The sequence below is a fragment of the Nelusetta ayraudi genome, unplaced genomic scaffold (genome assembly GCF_046127955.1).
Source record: "Nelusetta ayraudi isolate G7.1 ecotype Tasmania unplaced genomic scaffold, CSIRO-AGI_Nayr_v1 ptg000008l, whole genome shotgun sequence".
NCBI lineage: Eukaryota > Metazoa > Chordata > Actinopteri > Tetraodontiformes > Monacanthidae > Nelusetta > Nelusetta ayraudi.
The window spans coordinates 6,662,399-6,688,720 of record NW_027466058.1 but is presented as its reverse complement, the minus strand read 5'-3'; the positions used below and the strand labels follow the sequence as shown (position 1 = coordinate 6,688,720).

The window sequence follows — 26,322 nt, the reverse complement described above, 5'->3', positions numbered from 1 at the left end:
GCGAGTCTCAACCTCCAGGTCTGGAGCCACATTGAACTTGATGCCTTGGCAGCATTCATTTTCATTCCAGAACGTGGAGCGAAACTTTCATTTTGGCTTTATTTCAATAAATCAACCATAGAAGTTCTAACCGCTACATTCACTTAAAAGTGCCTTTTGTTCAATATCGACATTAACATATCAAAATAATTTCGATTTTATAGCTTGACATTCTATATTATATAATACTATATTGATAAAATCACAGAATATTTGATTGGAGGGCAATTATTTTAACCGTTATCATTTTTTTCCCCATCGTATCATGTAAAACATACATGTATCATTTTGTCACATCAGCGCTTTATGCCGTTTAGTGTGAATGTGTATGCCTACATTGTCACATGATATTGTCATCAAGGATCGCTGCCGCTGTGCAGAGGTTAATGGCGCTCTGAATAAACAAACAAACTCGTCTCTCTTCCGTCTCGGCTGCCAAGAGGGAAGCGCATTCTTGGCCGTCGCCTTTCTCAAGACCACGCAGGTCTGCTGGCGATGCAGACCTGATAAAGCGGGCGTGTCGGGGATCACTTTGGGGAAATGTAGCCGGAGAGCTGACAAGATGTGAACTATGCGAAGTTGGAACAGAGCGAGGAGGACGGGCAGAGAGAATGTTTGACAGAGTCGGTGAGATCACAGGCCCGGACAAGTTTCTCTCTCACACACACACACACACACACACACACACACACACACACACACACACACACACACACACACACACACACACACACACACACACACACACAAATTCTTTATCTAGTTATTGATGACTATCTTTATTGATGTGTTTATCTGCTTTTATCTTTTTTTCATTATCAGTTTTGCTCATTCTTTGATGCCGCTCCAATGTCTGCATTTGCCAATGGCATAAAAATGTACTTTGTGGCCATTTGCTCCCTCTGACCTCCACCAAGGTGCCTCTTCTATTTTACCTTTCACTCTCCGTCCCACCCTCCCTCAGTCTGGCCTTGGCCAGGGGTTGGGAGGGACGAGCTTTTATTTCTTCATTTTGTTGTATGCTTTGGCATTTTAATTTTGTTTTAATCTGTGAAGCACTTTGGGTTGCATTTTTCTTTTGCATGAAAAGTGCTATATAAATAAAGTTTGAATTTTGAATTTGTCAGCCATCACATCATATCATATCTGTATTTTAAGTTAAAACATGGTGCTACTATTCACTATTTACAACTATACTTTAGAAGGCAAAAAAATCAAATGCAAACATCTTCAACCAGAAAGATCTCCTCGATCGGCAACACCACACTTGATTAAAGACAAGTGGAACATGGGAAAAAAAAAACAACAACATCCAAGCGTTCTACGTCCATGCATGCCACACCTGTGTGTTGTTAAAGGCTAATTTCGTGTGCCAGCTGCTGGTTTGACATTCAATTAGCGGCGCGGCAGGTGCCGAGCCCGCCGCCTCTTAAGTGCCAAAGTGCCGTGTTAGGATGCCGGGGGTGTGGTCACGGGCACGCATGCTTGCTTGCTTAGAGAATATGAGAGTTTCACTTGTAAAATGCAGATCTTGCCGTACTGGGTGTAGCTGCACCGCCGAGACAGGGATCTGCACCGTGCCAGGGGGCGTCGTGAGGTACACCTGCGGGACCGCACCTGGAGTGGATTACACGATGGGGGGCGGGGGGGGGGGGAAATAAAATAAATAAAATCCATCAGCGACCCCTTTACTTTGAAAAGATCTTCCTGAAGCTCGTGGCGTCACCTGTGTCCTGGGCCTGCGCGTGGGAGACCTGCATGGTCTGGGTGCCCTGGGAGAAGGCGTTGAGCACGGCCAGCCCCCCGTCGGTCAGCCCCGGCGTGGAGGCGTACATCACCGTGTGGGGGCTGGGGTACATCATGTGACCCGCCACCGACGTGGGCACTGATGAGGTGACTATGGTTGCTGGGAGACTCGCCGTCACTGTGGGGGAGAGGGGGGGGGGGAGGAGGAGGGGCGGGGGCGTTCATTTCGCACAAAAAGAGGGATTCTGCATTCTTGGCCAGCAGATGGCAGCGCTCGTCCAGTTTTGGCAAAAAAAAAAGCTATGCTTATTATTTTATTTTTTTTATATATATCTTTTTTTATATTATTCTCGTTGCTTTGCAATGGTTTTCTCGTGCGCTGGCTCGGCACAAACTACTGTGATGCTTCTGATTGGTTCCCCAGTCAGGTTTGGAATTGCCACTCGCCTGCCATAGTTGAACTGACTCTCTCCAAAGTTACAACAAAGTTGATTTTGAAAAATCAATTAAATCCATCAACTTTCATTTGTACAGCGCTGAATCGCATCCAGAAGGCGTCAAAGCGCTTTGAACAACCAGAGTAAAAAAAACCAACTGGACCCCCAGAGACGGCGATGGCGGCCAGGAAAAACTCCCCTGTGGGAAGAAAGCTCCAGAGGGCCACAATGCAGACACTTACACTTTCACTGGGGGTCACTGAGTGCTAAATTAAAGCTAAATGGTTGGTTCAGCAGGAAAATCGTTGCAAAAAAATGTGACGGATATTGCTGAATCAAAAGATAATGGGTAATACTAACCTGATTTTGTATCTCAGAATGATCTCAGTCAAAATAGATATTGAATTTTAACCTCGTTCTTTTTCTGTTGTTGTTGTTGTGGACTACTGCTGGAAGCACAACACTGTCAGGTCCAAACAGTTGAGAACAGTTATTCAAAATTTAGAAAAGTAATCAATTGTAATGAGTTACAATACTTTGATAAATAGTTACACTACTATTACAGTTTGAAGTGGCTAACTTGCAATTGAAAAGTAATCAATTGTAATGAGTTACAATAATTTGATACGTAGTTACACTACTATTACAGTTTGAAGTGGGTAACTTGCAACTATATTTGCAGAGTAATCTTCCCAATGCTCGTCTATCTGAGTCGGACAGCTCGCTGGCTCACTATTTCAGCTGGGTTGCTGGTCGACCTCCATCCGAAGAGGAGAATCTGGGGGGAGGCCAAGAGGACAGACACCTACCGGTGGAGTTCGTGGACGTGTGGGAGATCTCAGGGCTGCTGTCGCTGTTGGAGGTGGACTGGGCGTTGGGGTGGACCTGGATGGCCTGGAACTGCTGGGGAACCCCCGCTCCTGCAGAGAGAGAGAGAGAGTCGCGGGGGTTAGGCAGTCAGACCGGAAGTGGATGCGGCAGCAGTTGAAGTATCGTCAGTTGATCCCTCGCGTTGGAAAATTTGCAGAATTGCAGAATTTGCAGGGCAAGTGTAGTGACAGTGAAGTGTTAGCAAGAGGCCGCGGGGGTTGAGAGTGAGGCGGGGGGGGCGTGGCAGCAGCATGCAGGGGGGCGGGGGGGGGTCGGGGTCACCTGTGAGGGAGACAGCGGCAGGGAAGCGGAAGACAGCCTGCTGTCCCTGCTGGGGCTGCGGGGCGGCGGCCAGGGCCTGACCATGCTGCCCCTGGAGGGCCAGGGAGTGCTGCTGCAGCTGGCTCAGAGGAATGGTGGGGGTGCCGGGGGGGAGAGGAGTGCCTGCTGAAGGTACAAGCACACACGCACGCACACGCACAGAAAGGGAAGGAGGTGATTTTTTTTTTGATTTTTTTTTTTTTAACATTAAAGGCAGGAGGATAGTGCGAGATCAAGCAGAGGAAATAACTGAGAAAGCGGCAGTGGACTGACAGAACGTGTCGGCAGATGAGTCACCGCTGGATGCGAAGCAGGAATGAAATTCAACATCATGTGGTTAATACACAATGTGAAACTGACAGCAATACACTTGTACAAAACTAGCTTGTGTTTAATTCCATGTTGTGCTTAACACATAAACACACAAGTTTTTTTTGTTTTTTTTACTGCAACAGAGATCAGCCCTACTTGCTTCTGATTGGATCAGGCTCAAGGGTAGAGAACAGAGCTAGTGGCCAGTCAGAAGCAGCTATTGATTAATTAATCACTGTTTTAAAGGCATCATCTTTCAGGAGAAGCTGTACAAATTTCGTTGCATACAACAATGACATTGAAGAGGGTTCTGATTCTGATTAAAAAAAAAAAAAAAGCTCCAGAAACCAGCCCTTTGTGATGTCACAGAGGGCTGGTTCCACTCCCCAAATCAGCATACAAATCTAATGTCTCATTTCAGGTCAAACTTGGGGAAACTGGCAATCACTGGCACATCACCTGCTGGAATCTCGGACCGCAGCGCGGAAGCAACGACTTGTATTAAATGTTGAACAACACTGTGAGCCAGAGAGGAGCTCAGTTAAAGGCCAAACACTGCCTGCTTTAAGTGGCTGGTGAAGTGTTCGCCGTTCTCCCGCTGACATTCTCTCCTCGAGTGTGTCTGAGTAATATTTAATATGATTCAGCTACTCTGCAAGTTCGACCGCTCGCAACGTCACAAACACAAATCCTTTTTGCAAACGGCGCACCAGCGAGGGTTGGTATTCTTCTTTTTTTTATTGAAATATGCAAAATGACGCTAGCGCCCGACTGCAAATCGTCACACGCTGGGCTTCGCGACGGCCAGGGGACCTTTCAAGCTGTCAACCTGAGGTGGTGTTTTTTTTGTTTGTTTTTTTATCCGAGGGTGGCGCTGCTCCACCTGGCACTGCTGCTACGTGTCAGACAGGTGGCGCTGAGGAAGAGGAGGGGGAGAGGAGGAAGAGGAGGGGGAGAGGAGAAGGAGGAGGAGGAGGAGGGGGGGGGGGGGGGAAGAGTGGAGGACCGCGAGGTCGTCCTTCAGCTGTCAGTCATCAGCACCCGGGAAGGGGGGGGGGGGGGGACCCATTAGCCACCAACGTGGCTCTGCCTGCTCAAGTCGCGTGAGAGCGGATTTGCACCCTGTCGGCGCGTCGAGCATCAAACAGCTTCTTCCCAACCGTGCACCTCGCACGTGCGCTCCAGACAGACGGCTGCTCGAGAAGAGGAACGAGGAACGAGCGACGGTGATGCCACATTTTCATCTTTTTAACTTGCATTTTTGCATATCCAACTGCCACCTGCCACTTTTTAAATTCTCCTTTTCACCTTTTCTTTGGTCCTTGCAACATTTCACTGCCAGGAAACGTGACGTGACAAATAAAATCTTTGAGTCTTGATCATCTCGTCCTCTCGCGGCTCCAACGGACACAAGTGATGCTCTTTTTCTTTGTAACTTTCTCCAATGGGGCTGATATCACTGGAACGTTGCCCACTTACTGGCCAAGGGCAGATCTCAGATCAGTGCAGGACTCTGGCCAACGACCCAGCAGCACGCTGCACTTGAAAATACATGAATATGAATTGAAACGATGAATCACTGCTTGACTTTTCATATATATAATACTTTAAAAAGCTGCTCATCAGGCACCGTAATATGAAGGCTGCTGTCACAACAATGCAGCGAATGAAGTTCTGTGCCTGAAGACACAGAGGCTGGCGGGGATGAGGAGGATGAGGGGGATGAAGAGGACATGGAGGTGGTGGGCGAGACGGACGCAGATACGACGACAAATGCGAACACACCCGCCCAAAAGAAACGAGATGCCTGAAGCTCCAGCAACAGGTCACACACACACACACACACACACACACACACACACACACACACACACACACACACACACACACACACACACACACACACACACACACACAGAGATAACCGACAGACTTTGACCTGACTGCACAGTCACATGCTGGGAAAATAATTGGGGAACAATTTGGGGGCCAGTTTTGCATGAAGCCAAATCGAATCCTGAAAATGTTGACGTCATGCCGAGAGAGAGTGCAGGGAGACAGAAAAAAGAATTGTCATTACTTTTAAACACAGAATTCTCCTGTGGAGCAGGTAGAACAGAGCTGAGAGACACTGACCATCGTGATTTGCAGATCGAAGGGAGAAAATAAACTAGAGGGAATCAGCTGAGGTCCACGAGGCCACTGAACCATCGACAACGTCAACTGAAATTCTTGTCCCATCCTCCGCCTCCTGCGTGACAACTTGACTAAATGTATGCTTTCCATGAAAGTAAATAATAATAATAATAATAATTGTAATAATAATAATAATAATAATAATAATAATCTTTTATTTGTACAGCGCTAAATCACAACCAAAGGCGTCTCAAAGCGCTTTATACAATCAGAGAGAACCAACCGGGCCCCCGGAGCAAGCAAGATGCGACAATGGCTGGGAAAAACTCCCCTGTGGGAAGAAACCTAGGGCAGAACCAGACTCCAGAGGGCCATCATCTGCCTGTGAGTAGTTGGGGTGAAATAAATTTAAAAAAAATAATAATCAATGCCGCACGTGTTGTGAGTATTGCGTTGACTCTCATTTGTTGGTGGTTGGTGCCCGTCGTGCTACCCAGGAAAGCAAAGTGTAATAATGGCAGGAGGATGCGTCAATACAAGAAGGTTGAGGAATGTCGAGGATGGAGGGGAGAGAAGTGGAGAATAAGAAAACAAACTTTCCATTCTCTCACCCTTCAGTGTAATTTGCCAGGCGATTGTTAATCTGACTTCACCGTGTGTCGCGATTCAGGCAGACTTGAGGCCAGCCGGGTGTTGGTTCCAAACTGGATGGAGGTACGCGGTGTTTCTGAAACTATTCAGGTCCCCAGCACTTTGTCATTATGTGCCGTGTCACCCTCTGCAATGGAGCTGCAGTGATGCGATCTGCAAGTGTTTGATTACACACTAGATTAACAAGTCACTAATAATGGATTCTACATGACGTCTGCACTGAACATGGAGAGCAGTGCTACTGACTGAAGCCTTGATGGAAACGTTGCGACTCATTTACTTTGATTCGTGTGTGTATTTAACGATATTTACTAATAAATGTGTGATGCAGTCAACCACCATGCACAAATTGCTTCATAGCTACCACTAGCCACATGCATTTTATTCTACCATTGTACTCATTTTATTTACTCGTACTAATCAAGTTACAAATCTTTATTCTTTCTTCTTATATAGATTCATTGTATTTGTAGTAGTGATTTTTTTTTTATTTTTTTTTTTTACATGTGATCTTTTGTTTTTTTTATTAATATTTATTATTTAACATTTACCCACATGCTGCACGTGCACCGTTCTGCCCAGCTCACAACTGGGTCTTTCAGTGAGATGACATCCTCCGCAACAACAAGAATTTAGTTTTCTAGGTTTGTCACGTCAGCAAAAAAAAAAACGAAATTTCCATTTGTTTGTTTGCCTCTGATGGAGGTAAACACTAAAAAAATTTATCTCGCAAAGATTTACCGATAAATTAAGTGTGTTCGAAAACTTTTATGACCACTGTACTTGCACTGACAAATCCAGCACTGTAGGTGGTGCTGTGTGTCGAACTGGGATGACACCAACAATACACACACACACAAAGAAGAAGAAAAAAAAAAACGACGTTACTTGCACCATCCGCTGGGCTACACTTCTTTGTCGACCGCGGGCCAGTTTGTCAGTGGACAGGTGCAGGAACACGGACGACGCTCGGTCCAAACATCCCTCACGTCTGGACATTGTTACTTCCACACTTCCACCGCAGACACCAAGAACTTTGAGAGACTAACCAGGCCACGTTGTGTTCTCCAACTCACCACAAGCGCAGGAACTTCGGACTCGAGTGTGCCTGAGTTTCGGCTCCCCAGCGTGGAGGCAACGTGAACCCGAACGCCCCATTTGTTTGCAGACAATTTTCCTTCGAAAGCGATGCGACTTTTAGTTGCTCCCGTGCTTCCTTCAGGGGAGCCTTCACCACTAGGTGGCCTCCCATCACTTTTCCCACGACAAGATAATGACTATTTAATAACACAGTGGTGGAAACATGCTTTTAGAAACCCTCTGCAGTTGCGCTACTGTGCATTAAGAAGCAAAGTCTAAAGTGCAATTTCTTTTAGCACAGTCACCCACAACCCACATGTGACCTTCTGCATGCGCAAAAGTGGAAGTAAAGATAATACCCGTTGTCACACACTGAGGCCAAGCACAAACAAACCGTTTGATTGACTCATTATTTTTCAGACTTTTAAAACTAAACTCTATATTATATAATATTACAATATTTCCTGAAGACACTTGAGACTGTATGAAATCTTAAGAGTGTCCGCAAACACCGTCATCCCAGAGTCCACAGAGCCGCCCCCCCCGCCCCCCCCCTTCTGTAATAAGACGGGTCAAGTCTGGTTCAAAGCCTCTCTGCCGCAGAGCGAACGCGCCTCCGTTACAATTTCAGCGCGAGACGCCCGTCCCTCATTGAATATTCATGACTAATTAAGGGCCGTGTTCCTCAGCCGCCGCCATTGTGTCACTCTCACCTCATTATCCCACCCCACCCCCCCACCACCCGCTCCACCTCACCCCCGGGGGACAATCAAAGGCAGGGCCGCTCGCCAACGGCCGCGGCGGGACGTAAACAGCTTGCGGAGAAGAGAGGGAGGGCGACGAGATTCAAATTCTAATCAGCCAGACGACACTGAACATAAAGGCGTCGCTCGGATTCAAAGGCCGAGGCTAAGACAAAAAAGTGGGGGCAGAAGAGACGGAGGGACGGGGTGAGGGTTTCGAGGGTGGCGGTGGTTTTCTCTCTCTCTCTCTCTCTCTCTCTCTCTCGACATACCAGGCATGAAAGTGAAGCCGCTGGGCAGCTGCATGACTCCCGCGGAGCCGCCGGCCGTCTTGAGGACGGTGCCGTTGGCGCTGACGTTGCTCGTGGCCGAGACGGGCGCCAGGTAGTTGGTGATGGGGAAGGAGTGCCCGCTGGTCACCTGCATGGTGGTGGAGGTGGTGGGCACGGTGAGCTGGTTGCTGCTGCTGCAGCTGCTGGCGCTGCTGGCGCTGCCGGGCAGGCTGGCCACCGTGAACATGGGCTTGAGTGCGTCCTGGGGGCGAGAGGAGGACAACAGTGGTAGGACGAGGAGGAAGAGGAAACAAGTAGCGTATCAGACTGCGGCGTTTGAGGTTTGAAATCATTAAAGGAAGTTTACTAAGAAAAAATAATAGTAGTAGTAGTTTTTTTTACATACATACATACATACATACATACATATATATATATATACATAAGTTTCAGATCTCGTGCTGTGATAAACATACATTACACTTTTAAAGCTCTTTTTTTTTGCAAGCAGTTAATTACATGTTAAAAGAAATGTTTCATTCCTTTTTTTAATCATATCCAAAATACTGTAGTGGCCAAATTTAATAGCACACTTGGCGTATTAAAGGTCCGGTGTGTAAAATTTTTAAGGAAGTCCAGTATTTAATGAAGCCCACCTGTTTTTGTTTGTTTTTTTTATGAATTTACCATTACAACGCCCATAAAACTAACATCTACAAAGTCATCATTATGCCTTGCAACTCACAGTAAAACCCTCGTAAACAGATGCAGGTCATTTCCCTGACAACAAACAAGCCTTAATTGCCTAATTCACTGTCAGTGTCACAGTCGTGCTCGTCCTCACAGGAAGTCCAGGGACTTGTGTAATCAGCCTCAGGTGTGATCGGGCCTAAACCAACGGTGACGCAAGGCACACAGCTGCGTCACTTTATTAACACAATGAAGCTCAGGTGGATTAAAAACTGTCAGATTCACCCCAATTGGATATCTGCTAGGTTTGGAACGACTGGCTGCATATTTTCATAAGCATAGAGAGAGTCACATACAACATCATGCAATTATTACACTTCACACAATAAAAGAAGCGAAACGTCTTCACGCCACCCAAACAGCTGCAGTCGCCCTTAACTTCACTTTCACTTTCTGTTTTCACTTAATTTATCAGCTTCCATGCAAAGCGTCAAAAGCTAAACTTGGAGGGTCAAAGGAAAGTGAGACATCTATTGTTCATACTGCTGGTCAGACCCTTAAAAAAACTCCACCCACCCATCCATCCATCCATCCATCCATCAGTAACTGCAACAGTATTCTGTGTCAGGCCTTCAAAGTCATCCACCCGCTATTAAAACGTGTGTGTCCCGGTATCCAGGTCCACACGGTCCTGACCACAAGCAGCTGTATTTGCCCACCAAGCAGCCCAAGAAACAGACCGAAAGATGAAAGATCTCCACATTCAGTGAAAACATGTAGGCTCACATGTCGCGTTACCATAGAAATGCAACATTAAGAGCCTCCTGCTGAGCTGCAGCCACAACTGGCAAAGCTGCACTGGCGGTTAATCACAGGGAGCTTTGGGACAGAGATCTGAATCTTAATGTTGACGGCAAGACTGCAGAAATTTTTACATGTGTGACTAAGATGGAATCAAGATCGGATTCTCTCATGTTTGGAAGCAGCGTGTGTTTTGAAGTAGCTAAATGAATATATTAAGGCTTTGGTTTCAAGTTCTCTGCAGTGAATGATCTAAGGTGATATAAAGTGACGTCATGACTGACGCCTGACGGCTTTTAGTACAGCGACTGAAAAAGCAACCGAGACGTCGAAATGCACCTAAAACAACACCATTAATGGGCCCTTTTCATCCAAGAGCAGCGGAACGCGGCGTCTGCAGGAGGCGCAGCCTTTAACGCTTTAATACACTTGTTTTCAGGGATCAGTGCAGGGGTGACACAGACCAGAGTGGGTTTTAATAGACTCCAGGGCCGAAGATATGCAGGGGGCTGGGAAACGGGCCGGGGACCCCTCTAATTGCATCCATATGTTCAAGCAATAATCAGGGCTGGGAGTCACTTTCGCAGTAAAACCATTATTAAACAGGCAATTAGTTCAGTTCGAATCACGGCGGAACAAAAGTCTCCAACTGCAGCCAGTGGAGGTGATGACTCAACACTCACATCTCTCCTTTTTCATGCTTCTCTCTGAAGTGCAAAACGTCCACAGTAGAAAGGGAAAAACGCGGAACCACATCATACAGACTACATCCATCCAGGATCCACTTTCACTGGATTGAACAGCCAGTGTTTGCAAAGTCTGGCTCCAGTAAAGCCACCTTTTGCCATCGCCGTCACCCCAACATCTCAACGACATTGAAGACTCAAGGTAAAAAAAAAGAAAGAAAAAAAAAAAAAGAAAGAAAAGAAAAACAAGAGGACAGCGTTGGCACTGCCACATGGCTGATGTGAAGATGCAGCGAGCGGCTGAGCAGGATGTGTTTCTGAGTGGGCCGAGCCATGAGAGCGCAGTGGGCGTTCAGCCGGAGCTGCAGAACCATGTCAACCCAGCCGTGCCCAAGTCGGTGCACTCACACTAACACTTGCACATCTGATTGTAATGATCCGCCGGTGCATCAGGGCACACACACATGTTGAGCAAGCTGCAGTAGACAGCTGTTCTCTCCTAGAGCGAGTACTGAGGTTTTTTAAAAGGCAGAGACCTCGAGCAGAATCCCAACTGTCGTTTTAAGGGTTTGGGGTCATCGGCCAGAGTGAGGAAAAAAATAAGAGGGGGGGTGAGAGATAACGTAGAAGCAGGTCATCAGGGGTAACAGCTCAATACTGAGAAAGACCAGGAATGAGAGTGGCACTAGGGCAGAACAATGGCAGGAGTGTTATTTATAGCCGAGGTGCCACTGATAGTAATTATCTGCCTCCGCAACGGAACGATGGTGGAAGAGCACGACGGAGGACAAGTCATAGTCTAAAGAAATAAGCCAGATGAACATATTGCTTGTGCTTTTCTAAAATTAGTGACACTTGAAGGCTCAGGCCTGCATCAGCATTGGCTTGTCATTTATAGTTTAAGGCCCCTCCTCTCTTTACTTTTCAAACTGAACTCCAATGAAGCAGCCTCACACAACTAACTATTTGAAAAAAAAAAAAAAAAGCCAGGAAATCCATAGAAATTAGCATGTTTATCTTGCTAATTTCAGCCTTTAGCAAAAATGAAAATTTTTCTACTTCCTGCTAAAAGCGGTCATTTGTTGTAACTTCCACATGTTTGGCCTGTGAAAAACTCTAATGTGGACTCACAAGCCCGAGAGCGCCATCGGTGCCATTTATGACATCTTAAAGGGCTGATTTTGAGAAACATGTGGGCTTGACGATGAAACTCTTCAGAGGCTTTAAGTTTTAAAAAGTGTTTTAAAAAGTATCTTATAGCCCATCTGGCTCCTCCGTCGGAGAAAGACCAAGACAAGCTCCTTGTCCCTGCGGTTGCCAGCTCAGCGGCACAGCTGCCACTGTGCGGCCGCTGTCACGGGTGCAGCAGGTGAGGAATAAAAAGCTGCATGGAAACACGGCCGCGCTCCGACGGACGGGCAGGCATCCAGCGGCCGAGCATGTGAACACGGCATTGTCGCCGCTTTACATTCATGCAGGCGCGGATAGTAAAGAGGGAGGGGAGGGTAACCTCTGCTCAGCGTGGCTTTATTGGTTTTTATACGTGACTGATTACATGGGCAAGGGGTGGACCGGGGGGGAGGGGTGGTCAGGATCCAGCATGGACGCCCTCTGATAAGGACTCACACAACCACACACTCAGCCACGGCGCACACAGTAAACATGATCTGCTGGAATGAATGCCTGCAGTGACAGTATACTGGAATTTTGAAAGGTCCCAAGCCGTCCTTGCGCTCAGATTACCATTAGGACCATGTTCATTTTAAATTACAGACACCTTCGGGGCTGCCTGAGGCATGATTAATTATCCAAAAAACAAATAAGTAAAAACGCAATAGCTCCCTGGAAAGAGGCAGGCTTACAGTAGGTGGTGCCCCGGGTGAGGCGTCTGTGCCATCTGCAACATCACAAGCCCAAGAAGTAAAAAGTGGACATATACTATGACATACTATAATATAAGTGAGAAACACTGAGAAAACACTACCGTTCAAAAGTTTGGGGTCACCAACTCATTTCTGCATTGAACTCCATTCTAACCAACCTCATGAAATAATTTACTGGAATGCTCTAAAAACATTACTAGTGAATGACAATCAGGAAGGACATGCTGAACACATATGGGACGGCTTTGGCCTTGAATGTCTAATCGAATGTGATTTTAGAGAATGAATATCAAGTGTACAATATGCAGCCGTCGTTACAGAAGTGTAATGCTTTAAAATTGCTTAAAAATGCAAACATTTCCAAAACAAAGCTTTATATTTTAATCACACTTAGCTGTGGGTGCTAAACCATACAATAGTGAACAAAGCATCATGGTTTATATTTAAGGCTCTTTGGAACACCCTACTTTTTAGTGTGTCACACAGAATTTTGCACTTTTAATTAGATATTTGAAATGTTTTCGTGAAACATGTTCCCATACTTGTTCAGCACCTTGACTGATTTTCGTACACTCATTATGACCGCAGAGCATTCAAGACCATTTTTTCGTAAAACTGTTTATAATGGATTCCAAAGGATAAATGAGTCAGTGACCCCCAAACTTTTGATCAGTAGTGAATATATATTTGCAAAGAACGGGACCTTGACAGATGGTCTTCCTGCATGGGTCACTGCCATTAATCAAACAGAGGACCGCACAGAAAATGAGAAAACCAAAACAGATCTTGCAGTCGGTTAAACACCCAAAACGCTCTGAGGGTCTGACGATGTTTGGCTAATCAGGGAGCCGGCGCCTCACATTCTCGCACAGGCGGTGGAGCTACAACCGCTCAGCAGCAGCCAGCGAGCTGCCAAGGGGGGCCCTGACAGGCCAAGGTCCTCTTCATCGTTAGTTAAACAGCAGCAGCAGCAGCAGCAGCAGGAGACCGAGAGTGGGGGGAGTGGCCAAACTAAAAGTTAGGGCCCGGCTGTAGGTCTACCCTTTAAGGCAAAAGGAAAAAAAGCTAACCAAACCCAACACAACAAGCACCCATCAATCACCCAGCGGCCAATCTGTGGTTTTATCAGTCGCAGCGCAGGAGACGTGTGCGCCGCTGCGGCAGCGGCCGCCGCGTTGCCGTTCACTCCCCGAAAAAAAGTGAGTCACAGGGAGTGGCGATTACTGTAGTTCGATCACGCGACCAGCGGCGGGTTCATCGAACTTTTACATCAGCCGGGAGAGACGTCGGAAGAGACCCGGAATCCCAGTTCCCAGAATGCCTCGAAAGCTTAGCGGGGACAAGAGGGCAAGAAGCACAAGTTTTTAGACCACACTTATCAGCAGTGTGTGTGTGTGTGTGTGTGTGTGTGTGTGTGTGTGTGTGTGTGTGTGTGTGTGTGGGACAGGGGACAGGCAGCGATAGCGAGCACAAACAGCTGAGGGTGCAGACAGCTGGCGGGAAACCCGAGCGCCTCCGAGGGGGGTTTAACCCTTGGCGGACCAGCTGGAGGCGCGCGCGACAAAGACGTCCCGACTCTCGGCCGATAAACGGGCCGTTTGTGATAAAGCAAACAGGGATGACTCACCCGAGCTGCAAGGGCAACGCGCCCAAGGTTTTTCTCTTCTTCCTTTTTTTTTCTCCCTTTCAAAACCAGCGCGCTCCTCCGTGGAGAAATAAATGGCCGTGAGCAACTCGCCCAGAGTTTGTCCTCATAAAATCGCCGTTAACTAAGCATACATGTTATCGGCCGGGGTTAGGGTTGGTATCTCTGTGACCTATTTAGAGCGCCTCCTCTGGCACTCTGCCAGATGTGTCAGGGTTAGGATTAGTTCGACCTAAAGTTTGGACTTGGAGTGGAAGTTTTGAAAACCCAAACGGAGGATGTGAGCACGTCAGTGTACCATGTTCCTGGGAAAGTGACGACCCAAGACCCCCTTATTTTTCTGAAATTATATATTTTTTCACTTCTGGAACATATACTCCAATGTGGCTGATTTTAAAAGTTACATGAACTCTTCAACTTTCGTAAGATTGTCATTGTTCTTCCTTGGTAATCGTGATAAATCTCTGAAAGTTACATTTCAGTCTCATCCCCGAGTTCTCTTACTAGAGTTCCATTCCATTAAATGTAATGCTACCTTTAGGCCTCCTTGGCCGAACACTTTCAGTCTATTTTAATATTTTAACTAATAATATAATTTAGTCTTTGAATTGACTGCAGTTAACCTGGGCACTATCAAACTAAATCTCAGTTGAGACTCGTAGCTGCAGTTTTTTGAATATGGTCTTCAAGGATTTTACCAAGTCAACAAACTAACGAAGTCAAAATGACTGTGATAAATCAATTAGCTCAAAGACTAAAACACTGTCAAGGACAAAACAATTATTAGATCCAGTGTGTTGCAGTTTTTTTCTTTAACAACCTCAATTTAATAATGTCAACTGTGTAACAGTTCACCTAGCGTCACTTTTTCATTTATATTGTCAGATTGTTTAAGACATTTTCTCATCGATCTCAACAGCATAAACAGCAAGTTTATGCCATTGAGATAGATGAGAAAAAACTTTTTCCAAACTCTTCTTTTCTCAGCATCAGCTGAGAAAATCCATACGTGAAGGTTTATTCTGCTTGAGGATTCTCGGCGAGTCTGCCCCAAATGTTAACGGGAAAAAGTAAATATTATTCTAGTTCCAAGAGTTTGAGGTTCTTGCTCACTGCGTCACGACACGATCAGAGTCTGCTCTAAGTGGGAGGAAAAAACAAAAATAACAGCAAAAAAAAAAACAAAAAAAAACAAAAAAAAACATGCCGCTTGACACGATTGAGCGATGCAACAAATGAAGTCACGGTTCATCGTCGCGCGGCTCGGGGGCAGAGTGGACTGGAAAAGGCGGCGGATCTGCACTCAGCAGGTTGTGGAGTGACTTATCGGCATCTGCGCAGTCTGAGTCATCCTCTTGTCGCGTTAGTGCTTCCCTCACATCCACCAGCAACTTGTGAGCAATCGCAGCATTAAAAAGGGACCAGGAGGCAAACCTCAGTAACAGAGACAGCGGCAGTATTAGTTTAGACTGGAGGTGGAGCGACTAATCAATGCATCCATCCAACGTCCGACTGATCGATTAGTCAGGCCTGTTTTTTTCCAAGGCTTTTTAAGGTTCAATTTGACATTACTTGGCATTTTCTGAGGAAAAGAGAAGCAATGCACAGTTTCTATTTTACTGGAATATATTTGAAAGCATTTTGTGTTAAATGAAACAAAAATAGGACCATACTGACAAATTTCTACTGGCCATCGGTCGACCTGCTCTGGGTTCATGGAGCCGCTGGGAAAGCGGTCGACCATTCCTTCAGACTGCAGCCATTTGAAAACACTATCTGGTTCGTCTTTTAAATCTTTTCCAAGAGAAACCCCGATCTTTTCCAACACGAGAGCAAGAGACGGCAATTAAAAAGAGAAGGACCCACAAATGAGTCCTCTGTCCTCCGGGGATTAATCCTCCCAAATGGAAGGTGACAACTGGCCGGGCCAGTGTGCCGTCGCCGGGTCCGAGGGAGCCCATTGTGCGCTTCAGCGGTGCCTGGGCCTCGTCTAATCTCCCCCATTTGCTGGCTCCCGTCTCCCAGGCCTGTCACCCTGCCAGCAACATGGAATTCGCTGCTCCATTTGGGACTGCTAAAAAAGGCAAGGCAGCCCAAGTGGAGGACGCGCAGCCAATGGCTGCTGACCTGTCCAGTTGCTCGCTGTAAAATAAGGGCGGTGGGGGGGTGGGGTGTACCGGGGGGGTGGCGGGTGACATAATGTTGCTTCGCTCCCAGCCAACCCGCTGCTCTCGCACCGACACCGCCGCCGCCGGCGTCACCGACACGCTCTGTTTTTAAAAGGCGGCCCTGTGATAAGAGCGCACATCCTGCGAGTGAGCGAGGTGTCTCACCACTGACAACTGCTGGCAGGGCAGACGGCCGTCCGCCAAGCAGACCTGCGTGGGAGAAGAGGGGGAAGGGCTATCGGAGTCTGTCGCGATGGAGAAACGAGGCGTCGCGGTCGATCCGCTCTCAATCGACCACGAGAGCCACCCCAAAAATAACCACAAAATCTGTCTGTATCTATGCGTGTTAATCAGATGTTGAGAGCGAACTGGAGAAGCGGATCCGGGGCAAATGTGAGTTTTAGTGTGTTCATTTTAATATGAATAATAACAGTATGAGCCAAAGCCCTGAGCTTTTAAATATCCCATATTATGCAACAATCACTTCATAAATGTTTTCCAACATTTGAATGTCACTAAGCTGATGAAACTCGCTGGAAATGACAAATATCCCTCCCGTCTTCGCTGTGTTTGCCCGACTGTTGAGGAGATGCACGTAAACAACATTTCAAAACCAGCTCTTTGTGATGTCACAAAGGGCCTGGCTAGCTCCTCGGGTCAGTAACATCAACCCCAGTCAGCCAGGTATCTGTTCTGCTCCCTCCTAACCGGTGTGATTTCTGTATGTAGAGAGTTTTTGCATGGAAAGTCATGTGGGTGATTGACGAGTCGAGATTGTGCGGTGACACAAAGCATTAAGACCTGACACCTCGCTTGAATATGAAGTAATTGGGTTTTGGGGGGTGGGCGGGGGGGGGGGATTAAGACACATCAGACACAATTGAGCTGCAATTTGCACAGCAGGCCGTCACTGAACTAAAACAAAAGGTTGCAGCTGGCGGTGATACGCTAGCATGGGGCGGGACTGGAGCTTTTGCTGGTTTTGTTGTGCGACGGGCACTTGTGCGCACTTTCCTCCACAAATCATCTCGTGGCCGTCCCAAAGCCTGCCGCCAGTCACCCTCTGGAGCCATGCGGCCCCTCTGGGGCCCTCACAAATGATTCTTAAATGTTATTCAGCCGCTTCCAGCCAAGTGTTTATTGAACTGCCCTCGGACAGTGTGAGTTGTGAGGAGGTGTTGGCAGAGACGGCTTTAGCTTCCATTCAGGTAACGGGAATCAATAAAAGGTGCCAGTGTCACTGATGGAGGCGCTGGTGAAACTGAACAGTGGATGGCAACGCGGGTTTGAACGATTAGAGGAACTGAAATCTACATTTTTAAAGCCACAGAATTTTTTCTTGGCCAATTGAAAATCACTCCTAGGGCTGGCCTGCCAGTATTATACAGCACATGTACCACTAATACCACAAATCCCAGAATTCTCTGCTCAGTCAGAACAGGACGTTCATTGAAGGATATTGTTATGACTTCATTGGGTTATTGTTGGTTTTTTTTTTATTTCTAAATGTATTATTAGCCTGTGAAAAAGGTTACTGTTGAAATTAAAATCAGAAGGCTGCAAATAAAAAGGCGTATGATTTTTATTTACATTTTTTGTATTTTGATGAGTTTTTTTATTTATTTGAAATTTGATTTCGCATGTGTGCAACATCAAGTTATGTATTATATAATATTAAGCTTTGCTCGTTCCATATTCAGCTTGAAAACTTCTTTGGGTCTATGTGAAAAGGTTCACCATCATATCAAGATTTTTTTCAATCAATATCAATGTTGGTCCCGCGACTTTGTCCAAGTTTGGAAATTTTGGCCTCACTGTATATTTGATACTTTCTCCGTGTGTCACTATGTCGGTTGCGAAATACAACTTCCTGAGCATTTGCTGTGCGCAGCCGAAGATGCACTTCACCTTCAGGACTTTACGTGAGCTTTGCTGCTTTGCCATTCAGTCATGTTGTTTTCTGGGGCTGCACTAAGTTAAGATAACAGAAAGAAAGAATCACAACACACAGCAGAGCATCATGGGAAGGCTGGCGGCGGGGGGGGGGGCAAGAGGTCAACTGGGACACCAGTTCACGGCTGCTGCGTTAAATCACGTCGGTCTCTGCTCCCCTCCTGAGCCTCTTTCGCCTCAACCGGGACGTCCTCCTTCCACCCCCATCCCACCCCCACATGCTCCTCCCGAACTCACCCCAACCCAACCCTGCAGTGTTTAGACTAGTCCAGACTCTATGTATCACACGCTGCTCGCTTGGTAAACAGTGTCCAGACGCCGCCGCAGAGGTGCGCACGCCAGGTTGGGCCGCAGGACGAACGCTTCTGCAGGCGCGGATCGCTTAGTGACAATTTATGGAGCCCCCGCCCACTTCCTACACCCCCCCCCCCCCCCCGCCCCCCATCCAGGGTATCCGAGTCTCCGAGGAGAAGGCGCTGCGCTCCCACACCCGCAGCTGCAGCGGGAGGGGGTGCAGTGGGGCGAAGGGGGGTTAAAGGTCACGGCATTACCGCCAGCCACCTAAATAGAAATCACATGAAACGACGCATCGGCCAAATGTTTCCAGTCCACCTGCTTGTATCTCCATCCATACCTCTCCCTCCATATCACTGGATGGGCAGGGAAGCTTGAAGTGGTGCTGGTGCGTGTGTGTGTGTGTGCGCGTGTGTGTGTGTGTGTGTGTGTGTGTGTGTGTGTCAAGGGGGTTGGGGTGGGGGTGGTGGGGGGGGTGGGGGGGTGAAATCACAGGACTCCAAAGACAGCTGCAGCTTATAAGGAATGTGAGGGGCCTCAGCCAAGAGTGCAGGCAGGGAAACCATACCATATATGGCAACAGAGGCTGAATCTAATTTTTATCAATGAGCCGAGCCTCAACACGCAAAAGGTCGAGCTCCCATCCCCGGCCGGCGACTCGCGCGCGTTATTGTACGCCGCGAACCCCGGGGCAAACCCGGTCCTGCTGGAAGCGCTGGCGCCTTCAAAGGCAGGGGGGCGGAGGGGGGAGGGAGCGTCCTTGAGCCGCGTAAAAAGAGAGCTTCCCCGGAACACGTGACCAAACGAGTTTGTCGCTCCGCTGAAGAACCCTCCAAGCCCTCGGACAAACGTCCGGCCCCCGACGGACTTCAGAAGGAAGGGTCCTCCGCGCGCCAAGATCCGACTTCCTTCTTTCTCGGACGAACCCCCGGCCCGGATCCGAGCGGAACATGCGAACGCTCCGCTACACTCTCTGCGTCTCCGTCTCACGAAATGGCAAAAGATAAACACTGGCGGCGCTCTCCGTTTCGCCGCGGCCGAGATTCTCATCCTAACACAACCCAGACCCCCCCCCCCCCGGCCGTGATTTATCTCCGGCGAGCGTTACGAGGCTTTCCTGGACGAGGGGGTCAGAGGGGTAAAAGTGCAAAAAAAAAAAAAAAAAAAAAAAAAGGCATCATAATCCACGTTTGATCCCAACTCTGCCGGCAACGCGGGGCCCTTTGAAGGACCGCCGAGACTGATCTGGTTTAATTAGAAAAAGCCACGCGGTGTCAAAACAGAAGCCTCTCGCGTAATATAGGCAAAAGTTCAAAACTGTGTTTACAAAAGGGACAAAGAATATTTTCCATTTGCATGCAGGTTTGACTCATTCGCAATCCCTTGTGAGCTCATATGACCTTTTTTGGGCAAATTTACGGCCGGCAACTGGATAAAAAAGCCTTATCAGCCTTTAAAGCCTTTTTTTTTTTTTTTCTTTTTTGCTCATTCGTGCAACAGTCCGTATCTCTGACACCAGACGGCAGACATTGTGTGAGTCACTAAAACTTTCAGCTGTGACTATCAATCTCAGACAGTCACTTCTTGGCTCCGTCCATGCCACGTTACAAAAAAAAAAAAAAAAAAACCCTCGACTTTCTCTTCGGAACCGACAACTTTCCCAACAAGCGTTTCACACCTTTGTGTCGCCCATGCTCTCCGATTCGGACACCTGGTAGGTGAGGTCCGGCTCCTCGAAGCCCGTGGCGCTCATGCGCTGGTCCATGGAGGGGTCGGTGCGCGGCGGCGAGTCCGGCGAGTTGAGGCACGTCTGGATCAGGGCCTTGCCCGTCTCGCTCGTGATCATGGGCTGGAGTTTGCGCGTGGCGAACGTGTAGACGTGGCCCGTTTCGCTGGCCACCAGCAGCAGGACCTGGGTGCCCGTCAGGGTGGAAAGCTCGTACGCCTGCGGGAGAGAGGAGAGAGTGTGGGAGAGGGCGAAAAAACGTCAGGGTCCAAAAGAGGGGGGTCGGGGCCAGAAAGGCGATAGTGGTTTGGAACGGTGCCATCGTTGGGCTATCGCTTCTGGAAACGCAATATTTACTCAATATTTTTTCAATGAAAAAAAAATAAATAAACGCCTCATCTAAAAATACCACTGCAGGGAACTCTGACGTATAGCACTGTTGATGCTACAGCGACAGGAGAGAAGGCTCTCAGAATACAGCGGGTGGGGATTGGGGGAGGGGTGATAGTAGAGTCATCTTTTAAGAGGAAATCAGAAACCGTCAGCACCTTCGTGGCTCTGTCTGCCAGGCTGACATTTATTAGACGGCTTGAACGGGTCCATCTTGCCGTGAGCCCCCCCCCCCCGAGTATAGCGGTGTGCGATACTGCAAGATTTGGTATCGACTCCAAACAAGCAAACGCAGGGGCCAGTGCTGCCGATAATTGATACCACTTCATTAAGGGAGGACACATCATCAAACTGCTAAATCTGAATGAGTGTTTTTGGGATTGATTTCTCCCCCCCCCCCCAGTGGATTATTGATTAGTTAAAAGCCAGAACAGAATTTGGTTCAAAAGCTTTTCAGCAACTAGAAAATACTCGTCCATTCCATTCAATGTCTTTCTTACCTTTAGTGCAACGGCCTTCACAAAGAGCTGCTAGTTTGCCCTCCATTCATTTTTAATTGTTTCATGAGACAAGGCAAAAAAAAAAAAAAAAAAAAAAAAAAAAAATATATATATATATATATATATATATATATATATTTATAGTCCAATCTGAGCTGAAATGATCAGAGCTTGTGTCTCTTGAAGTCTTCCGTCCTGTCCTATGAAAGAGATGGCAAACCACGCTCAAGCAGTGCTCATGTACCAAATTTGTTACTGTGAAAATTTGCTCCTGCACTTTGTCTGCTGAATTTTTTGCACTTCTTTGAAAAAATGCTTTTAATGTTTGTCCTACAGGCAGGTATTGAAAATACATGGATGGATGGATGGATGGATGGATGGATGTCCTCTTTATCTTGATGTGTGTGGCTTCCTTTATTGGCCTTGCTTGCGAAAGAGGTCTTGACTTTAATGGGTTTTTTTCTGTTTTTCTGGTTAAATTAAGGTTAAATAAATAAACTGTGACCAATGTGCGAAAATACAATATCAACACATCTAAAGTGTCAACCTCATTCCACTGATCATGATCAAGACCCACAGCAGCATTGGCCCAACGACGCTATCTGAGGAGGCCCTTTTCGCGGGGATGAGTCACATCTTCTGTGGAGGATGCTTCTGGGACGGTGCCACCGCCATCACCTCGGCGAACGCGGCTGATAAATGCGCCGCTGTGAGTCTGCAGCTCAGTCGGCCGGCCGGCCGGGGCGGAGAGGAGAGGAGGAGGCCGATCCCATTCAAAGCGTGGCGATCTTATTGAGCCGTGACAAAGCAACCCCATTGTGGCGGTCCACTCCATCGTCCTCTCCAAAGCAGGTTCATTATGGTTTTGCTTCGTTCCGGCGCGCTCTTCCTGAGCGCGCGCTACGAATGATCATATAATTGCCTTTTGTGAACAGTAATACAAGGACGGCACACAAATGGCTGATTATGAAGCCCGTCCCGCCATGGCGGATTCATGCCCGACTGGCTGGATGACGTTCCGAGGGGGTTTTAGGTGCGTTTGTGTGGACTGCAGAGAGAGGAGAGCCTCTGGCTACTTGCTCAGTTCACCTCGGCGGCAGCTAAAGCAGCAGGTGATGAATCACACTGATCCCCGACCACCGCCAAACACCTCCCTTGATGAGCGCTGCGGCAACTGCATAGGGGGGCCTCTAATGACCGGGCCCGATGTTTGGCCAACATCCAAGGCAGGGGAGACTATGGAGGAGACTCATTTGTCCTCAGTGGCAGCACACGGTCGAGACCTGCACAGCGCTTTAATAAGTTTCCTTCCTGCGCTGATTCACTTATAAATATGCATGGAACCAGGAGCCAACCCGGGCTGTGATTAGTTCCTCTGGTCATCAGGGAGGTTCCCACCTGGGCGCCTTTCGCTCTGTATGTTCTCCCTGTGTCAACTTTCGCTCATGTGATCCAACACAAAGTTGTGCAAGAGGCAGACTGGCAACTCTAAATTATCCATAGACGTGAGTTTGAACTGTCGTTTGCCTCAATGTATCAAAGAAAATCATCCCATATGGTCTATATTCCTTCCCCTTTATGTACCTGTGAGTGTTTAAGTTTGCTTTTTATGTGCAAGCTATTGGGTGTCTTAAACTTCCCTCCGGGGTGAATAAAGTATGAATCCATCAATCTATCTATGTGGCTCTGGGGGAAACTTGTGACATATCCCGATTGAACCACACGTTCACTCCAAGACACCTTGGACAGGCTCCAGCAACCCCCACCGATGAGTGCAGGAGATCTGATTGGGTCCTGTGCAACAGTGATCAGCAACGTTCAATGGCATGAATGTCTTATTTGCACTGCTAGAAGGTCAAGGGCAACTCATAGGGCAACTTGTATTTTTGCTTGCACAACTACTGCATTACAGCGGCCAATTAGAACCTGAACCCCTTAGAGTGTGGATTTTTCCAATAATTATTCTGATGCAGCTTTTTGGGAGAGCACGAGCTCCACTGACAGAGTGGGCCAAGGCTCGATTCCAACCACAGCATGTTGCTGCATGTTCCATTTCCTCTCCAGTTTCCTTGTCCTGTGACACCGGTCCACCTCCAGTTTACGCAGAAATGCCTTCCCATAAAAGTGACATAAAGCCAATCAATATGAGATGACAGTAGAGCAGTAAAAACGAGAGGGACTTCATCTAAATTACATAATGAGGCCGTTTCAGACATATTCCATGCTGGCTAACCTGCAAAGCCAGAGGCATGGGCTGTAATGGATGTCATTAATAACTTTTGCCTTTCCTATCACAACAAGTCAAATGTCAGCTGTGAAACTGCTGACTGGGCATCATGACAAAAGGAGCACAAACTCAAACATGTCCTTTTCTGGACAAACAGCAGAACCAAGAACAGAGTAAACCACAACTAGAGAGCCGCCGTGCGCTGCAACCTCGACACTTTGCATCACGCGAGCCTCTCCGTGCACGCAAACCGACCCATTGCATCGTGGCATCTCTCGATAGAAAAGCCAAGGCTCGTCCGAGTAACCAGTTGGAGACGAGTCTACTATGAATCTGCCCACTCCACCCACTTGTCAATTTCTGTGATGGCTGACACAGTGTGGGCAATGTTTTCAACAAAAAAAAAACAAAAAAACCTCCAACCGCACAGTGTCAAACAATGCCAAGAGCCTACATGAAGACACCTCAGTTTCCACGACAACAGTCTGGGATGAAGAACAAGAAGGAGGAGAAGAAGGAAAAAAAAGACAGCACGAGCGCTTCAAAGTCACGCAGGAGGGAACTCTCGCACGAAGCAACGCTGCTGACGACTGTTTCGTAACGTCAAGATGAAAAAAGGTCCACGGCAAAACAGCCCCACTGCTTTTGCTCAACTTCGGATGCCTTTGATGCAACAACTAAACTGTGGCTGCAACTGTCGTGAGTGGAATGTTGCCAACGTGACTGAGCACCAGGAGTAGAGGAGATTCTTTTTGTGAGATTTTCCTGTTACAAACCTGGTTGCATCCATCACAATATGAGTGGCCTATTGTCGGAGACACTCTCCCAGCTTCGCCTGGTGTCTGTGTGTGTGTGTGTGGCTCTGTGCATGTCCTCTCATCTGTCTCCCTGAGGTTTAGTCAGCTGTTGGCACTTGCAGGCCGCCGCACTGCTGCTCGCCACAGCATAGCTGTCGCCTGCGAGCAAAGCCCAGCTTCACACTCACACACAGAACCAGCCTGCCTTCTGTCACTTTCCAGTTTGAACCTCCATGTGTGTGTGTGTGTGTGTGTGTGTGTGTGTGTGTGTGTGTGTGTGTGTGGCAGACAGAGGGAGATAGAAGGTGCGGTGGAATGTGTGCATAGGCATCGGCGAGGGGCAGTTAATGTGGACATCTGTGCAATTGTGGGTCAGTGTGTGTGTGTGTGTGCGCGTGTGTGTGTGTGTGTGTGTGTGTGTGTGTCATAAATAGGAGCGTCATTTGCTCACGTCTATTTTAATCTCGCCGCCTATAATGAATACCCAGACTTCCTCACAATCAGTGAGCCAGTTTGCACTCTTCATGAGACTTGGGTTTGATTTGAAGCGTGAAAGAAGCGAGAAAGCAGCATCGACAGAACGTAAAGCATGTCTTTATTGTTGCAAAAATCACCATGCAACACGTTCTCCACTACTGTGAATCACCGCAACTTTCCCCTCAAAAAAAAAGGGGGGGAGCGGGGGTTAACAACACACCAACTGTGAGCAATAATAAAAACAAGACCTGATCTTGTCAACACCCGAGTCGAATCAATCCAATTATTTCCTTGCGAGAAGCCCACGTGTGACTCACCTTCTTCATAATACCCGTCTTCCTTTTGCTGAACGTGGTGTAGCGCCTCAACTTGTTGTCAATAAATTCCATCTTTATCTTGACGCGCCCACGTGTCTTCTTGCCCGGCTTGGCCCCGGCGACGCCTCCGGGCACCATGCCGTAGCTCCCCGGGGCCACTCCGACCTCCTGCCCCGTCACCGCAGCTTCGATCTCCCGCTCCCGCTTCACCCCCCTGCGGCTGTCCCCGAGCGAACCCATGGGGTCGTCGTCATCTCCGGAGTCCGAGTCGTTATCCGAGCCGCTGCACAGGGGCGCGCTGTCCCGCTCCGCGTCGAACCTGGCCCCGTGAGTCAACACCACGCCGGTGTTCAGTCCCATCATGCCCCCCTGGACGGCCGTCTGCAGCGTGGTCACCGTGGCGCCGTTTCCCGGTCTCACGCCCCTCGGACCGCCCGGACCATTAGCGCCCAGCATCCCGGCCGGCTCTCTGTCCCCCTGTCGCCCGGCAGCAGCCGCGCTCTCGCCGAGTCCCGCTACGACGTGCCCCGCTCGGACCAACACGGGACGGATCCCGCCGCTGACAAGCCCGGAACTGTGCGCTAAGGTGGCGCCTCTGGCCGCAGACGATCCGTTCCCAGATGGTGGTGGTGGTGGTGGTGGTGCCGATCCGATCCGGCTCGGTAACATTCTATTCAACGGACCGAGTCTGTGAACACCAGCCGAGTGAGCTGGAGTCGTGCCGCCGTGTCTTGTGGACGACTGACAGAGCGCATACACGCCTCGGACAACGGGATGTAAACAAACGGGGGCCCCCAGGCAGGAAGGCAGGCAAGGCTGGCAAGGCTGGCAAGGCTGGGAGGCAGGCAGCGGTTGCGGAGACTCCCAGGAAATAGCCAAAGCAAACTTTCAAAAGTGATGCTGCCCCCGAGACCCTTCAACCCGGCCTCAAGCTCACTGCACCCTCCTCCTCTATTTCCAAAACTCTGAGCACTTTCTCAAAAAGGAAAACGCGGAGTGCGCTCGCGTTGTGGCTCCGCCGCGTCAACTAGTCCGTCTCTCTAATCTACATTTGCGCGCATGTGAAACATTGCAATGCCGTAAAATAAAATCAGACACACGTTAAACAAAACCGTGTAAATGTGCAAGGCCAGTCAACTTTAAATAGACGACTTAATTTTT

At 48.2% G+C, this 26,322-nt stretch overlaps 1 protein-coding gene across 5 annotated transcripts in view; it reads right to left on the bottom strand.

Annotated features, from left to right (window-relative positions):
* The window catches only part of srfb (serum response factor b), a 29,618-nt gene extending 3,296 nt beyond the window's left edge, over positions 1–26,322 (bottom strand). Inside the window, exons 1-7 of one of the 5 annotated variants that reach the window (XM_076019034.1) lie at positions 25,162–26,321; positions 20,406–20,672; positions 8,608–8,869; positions 3,375–3,539; positions 3,032–3,142; positions 1,766–1,963; positions 1,555–1,656 (exon numbers count right to left, since the gene is read on the bottom strand). In XM_076019034.1, coding sequence (XP_075875149.1) covers positions 1,555–1,656; positions 1,766–1,963; positions 3,032–3,142; positions 3,375–3,539; positions 8,608–8,869; positions 20,406–20,672; positions 25,162–25,830 — 1,774 coding nt within the window. In that variant the 5' untranslated portion in view covers positions 25,831–26,321. Of the gene's footprint in view, positions 1–1,554; positions 1,657–1,765; positions 1,964–2,582; positions 2,686–3,031; positions 3,143–3,374; positions 3,540–8,607; positions 8,870–20,405; positions 20,673–25,161 lie in introns of those variants that run through there. The other 4 variants (XM_076019035.1, XM_076019033.1, XR_012926083.1 and 1 more) reach the window with 4 other exon arrangements.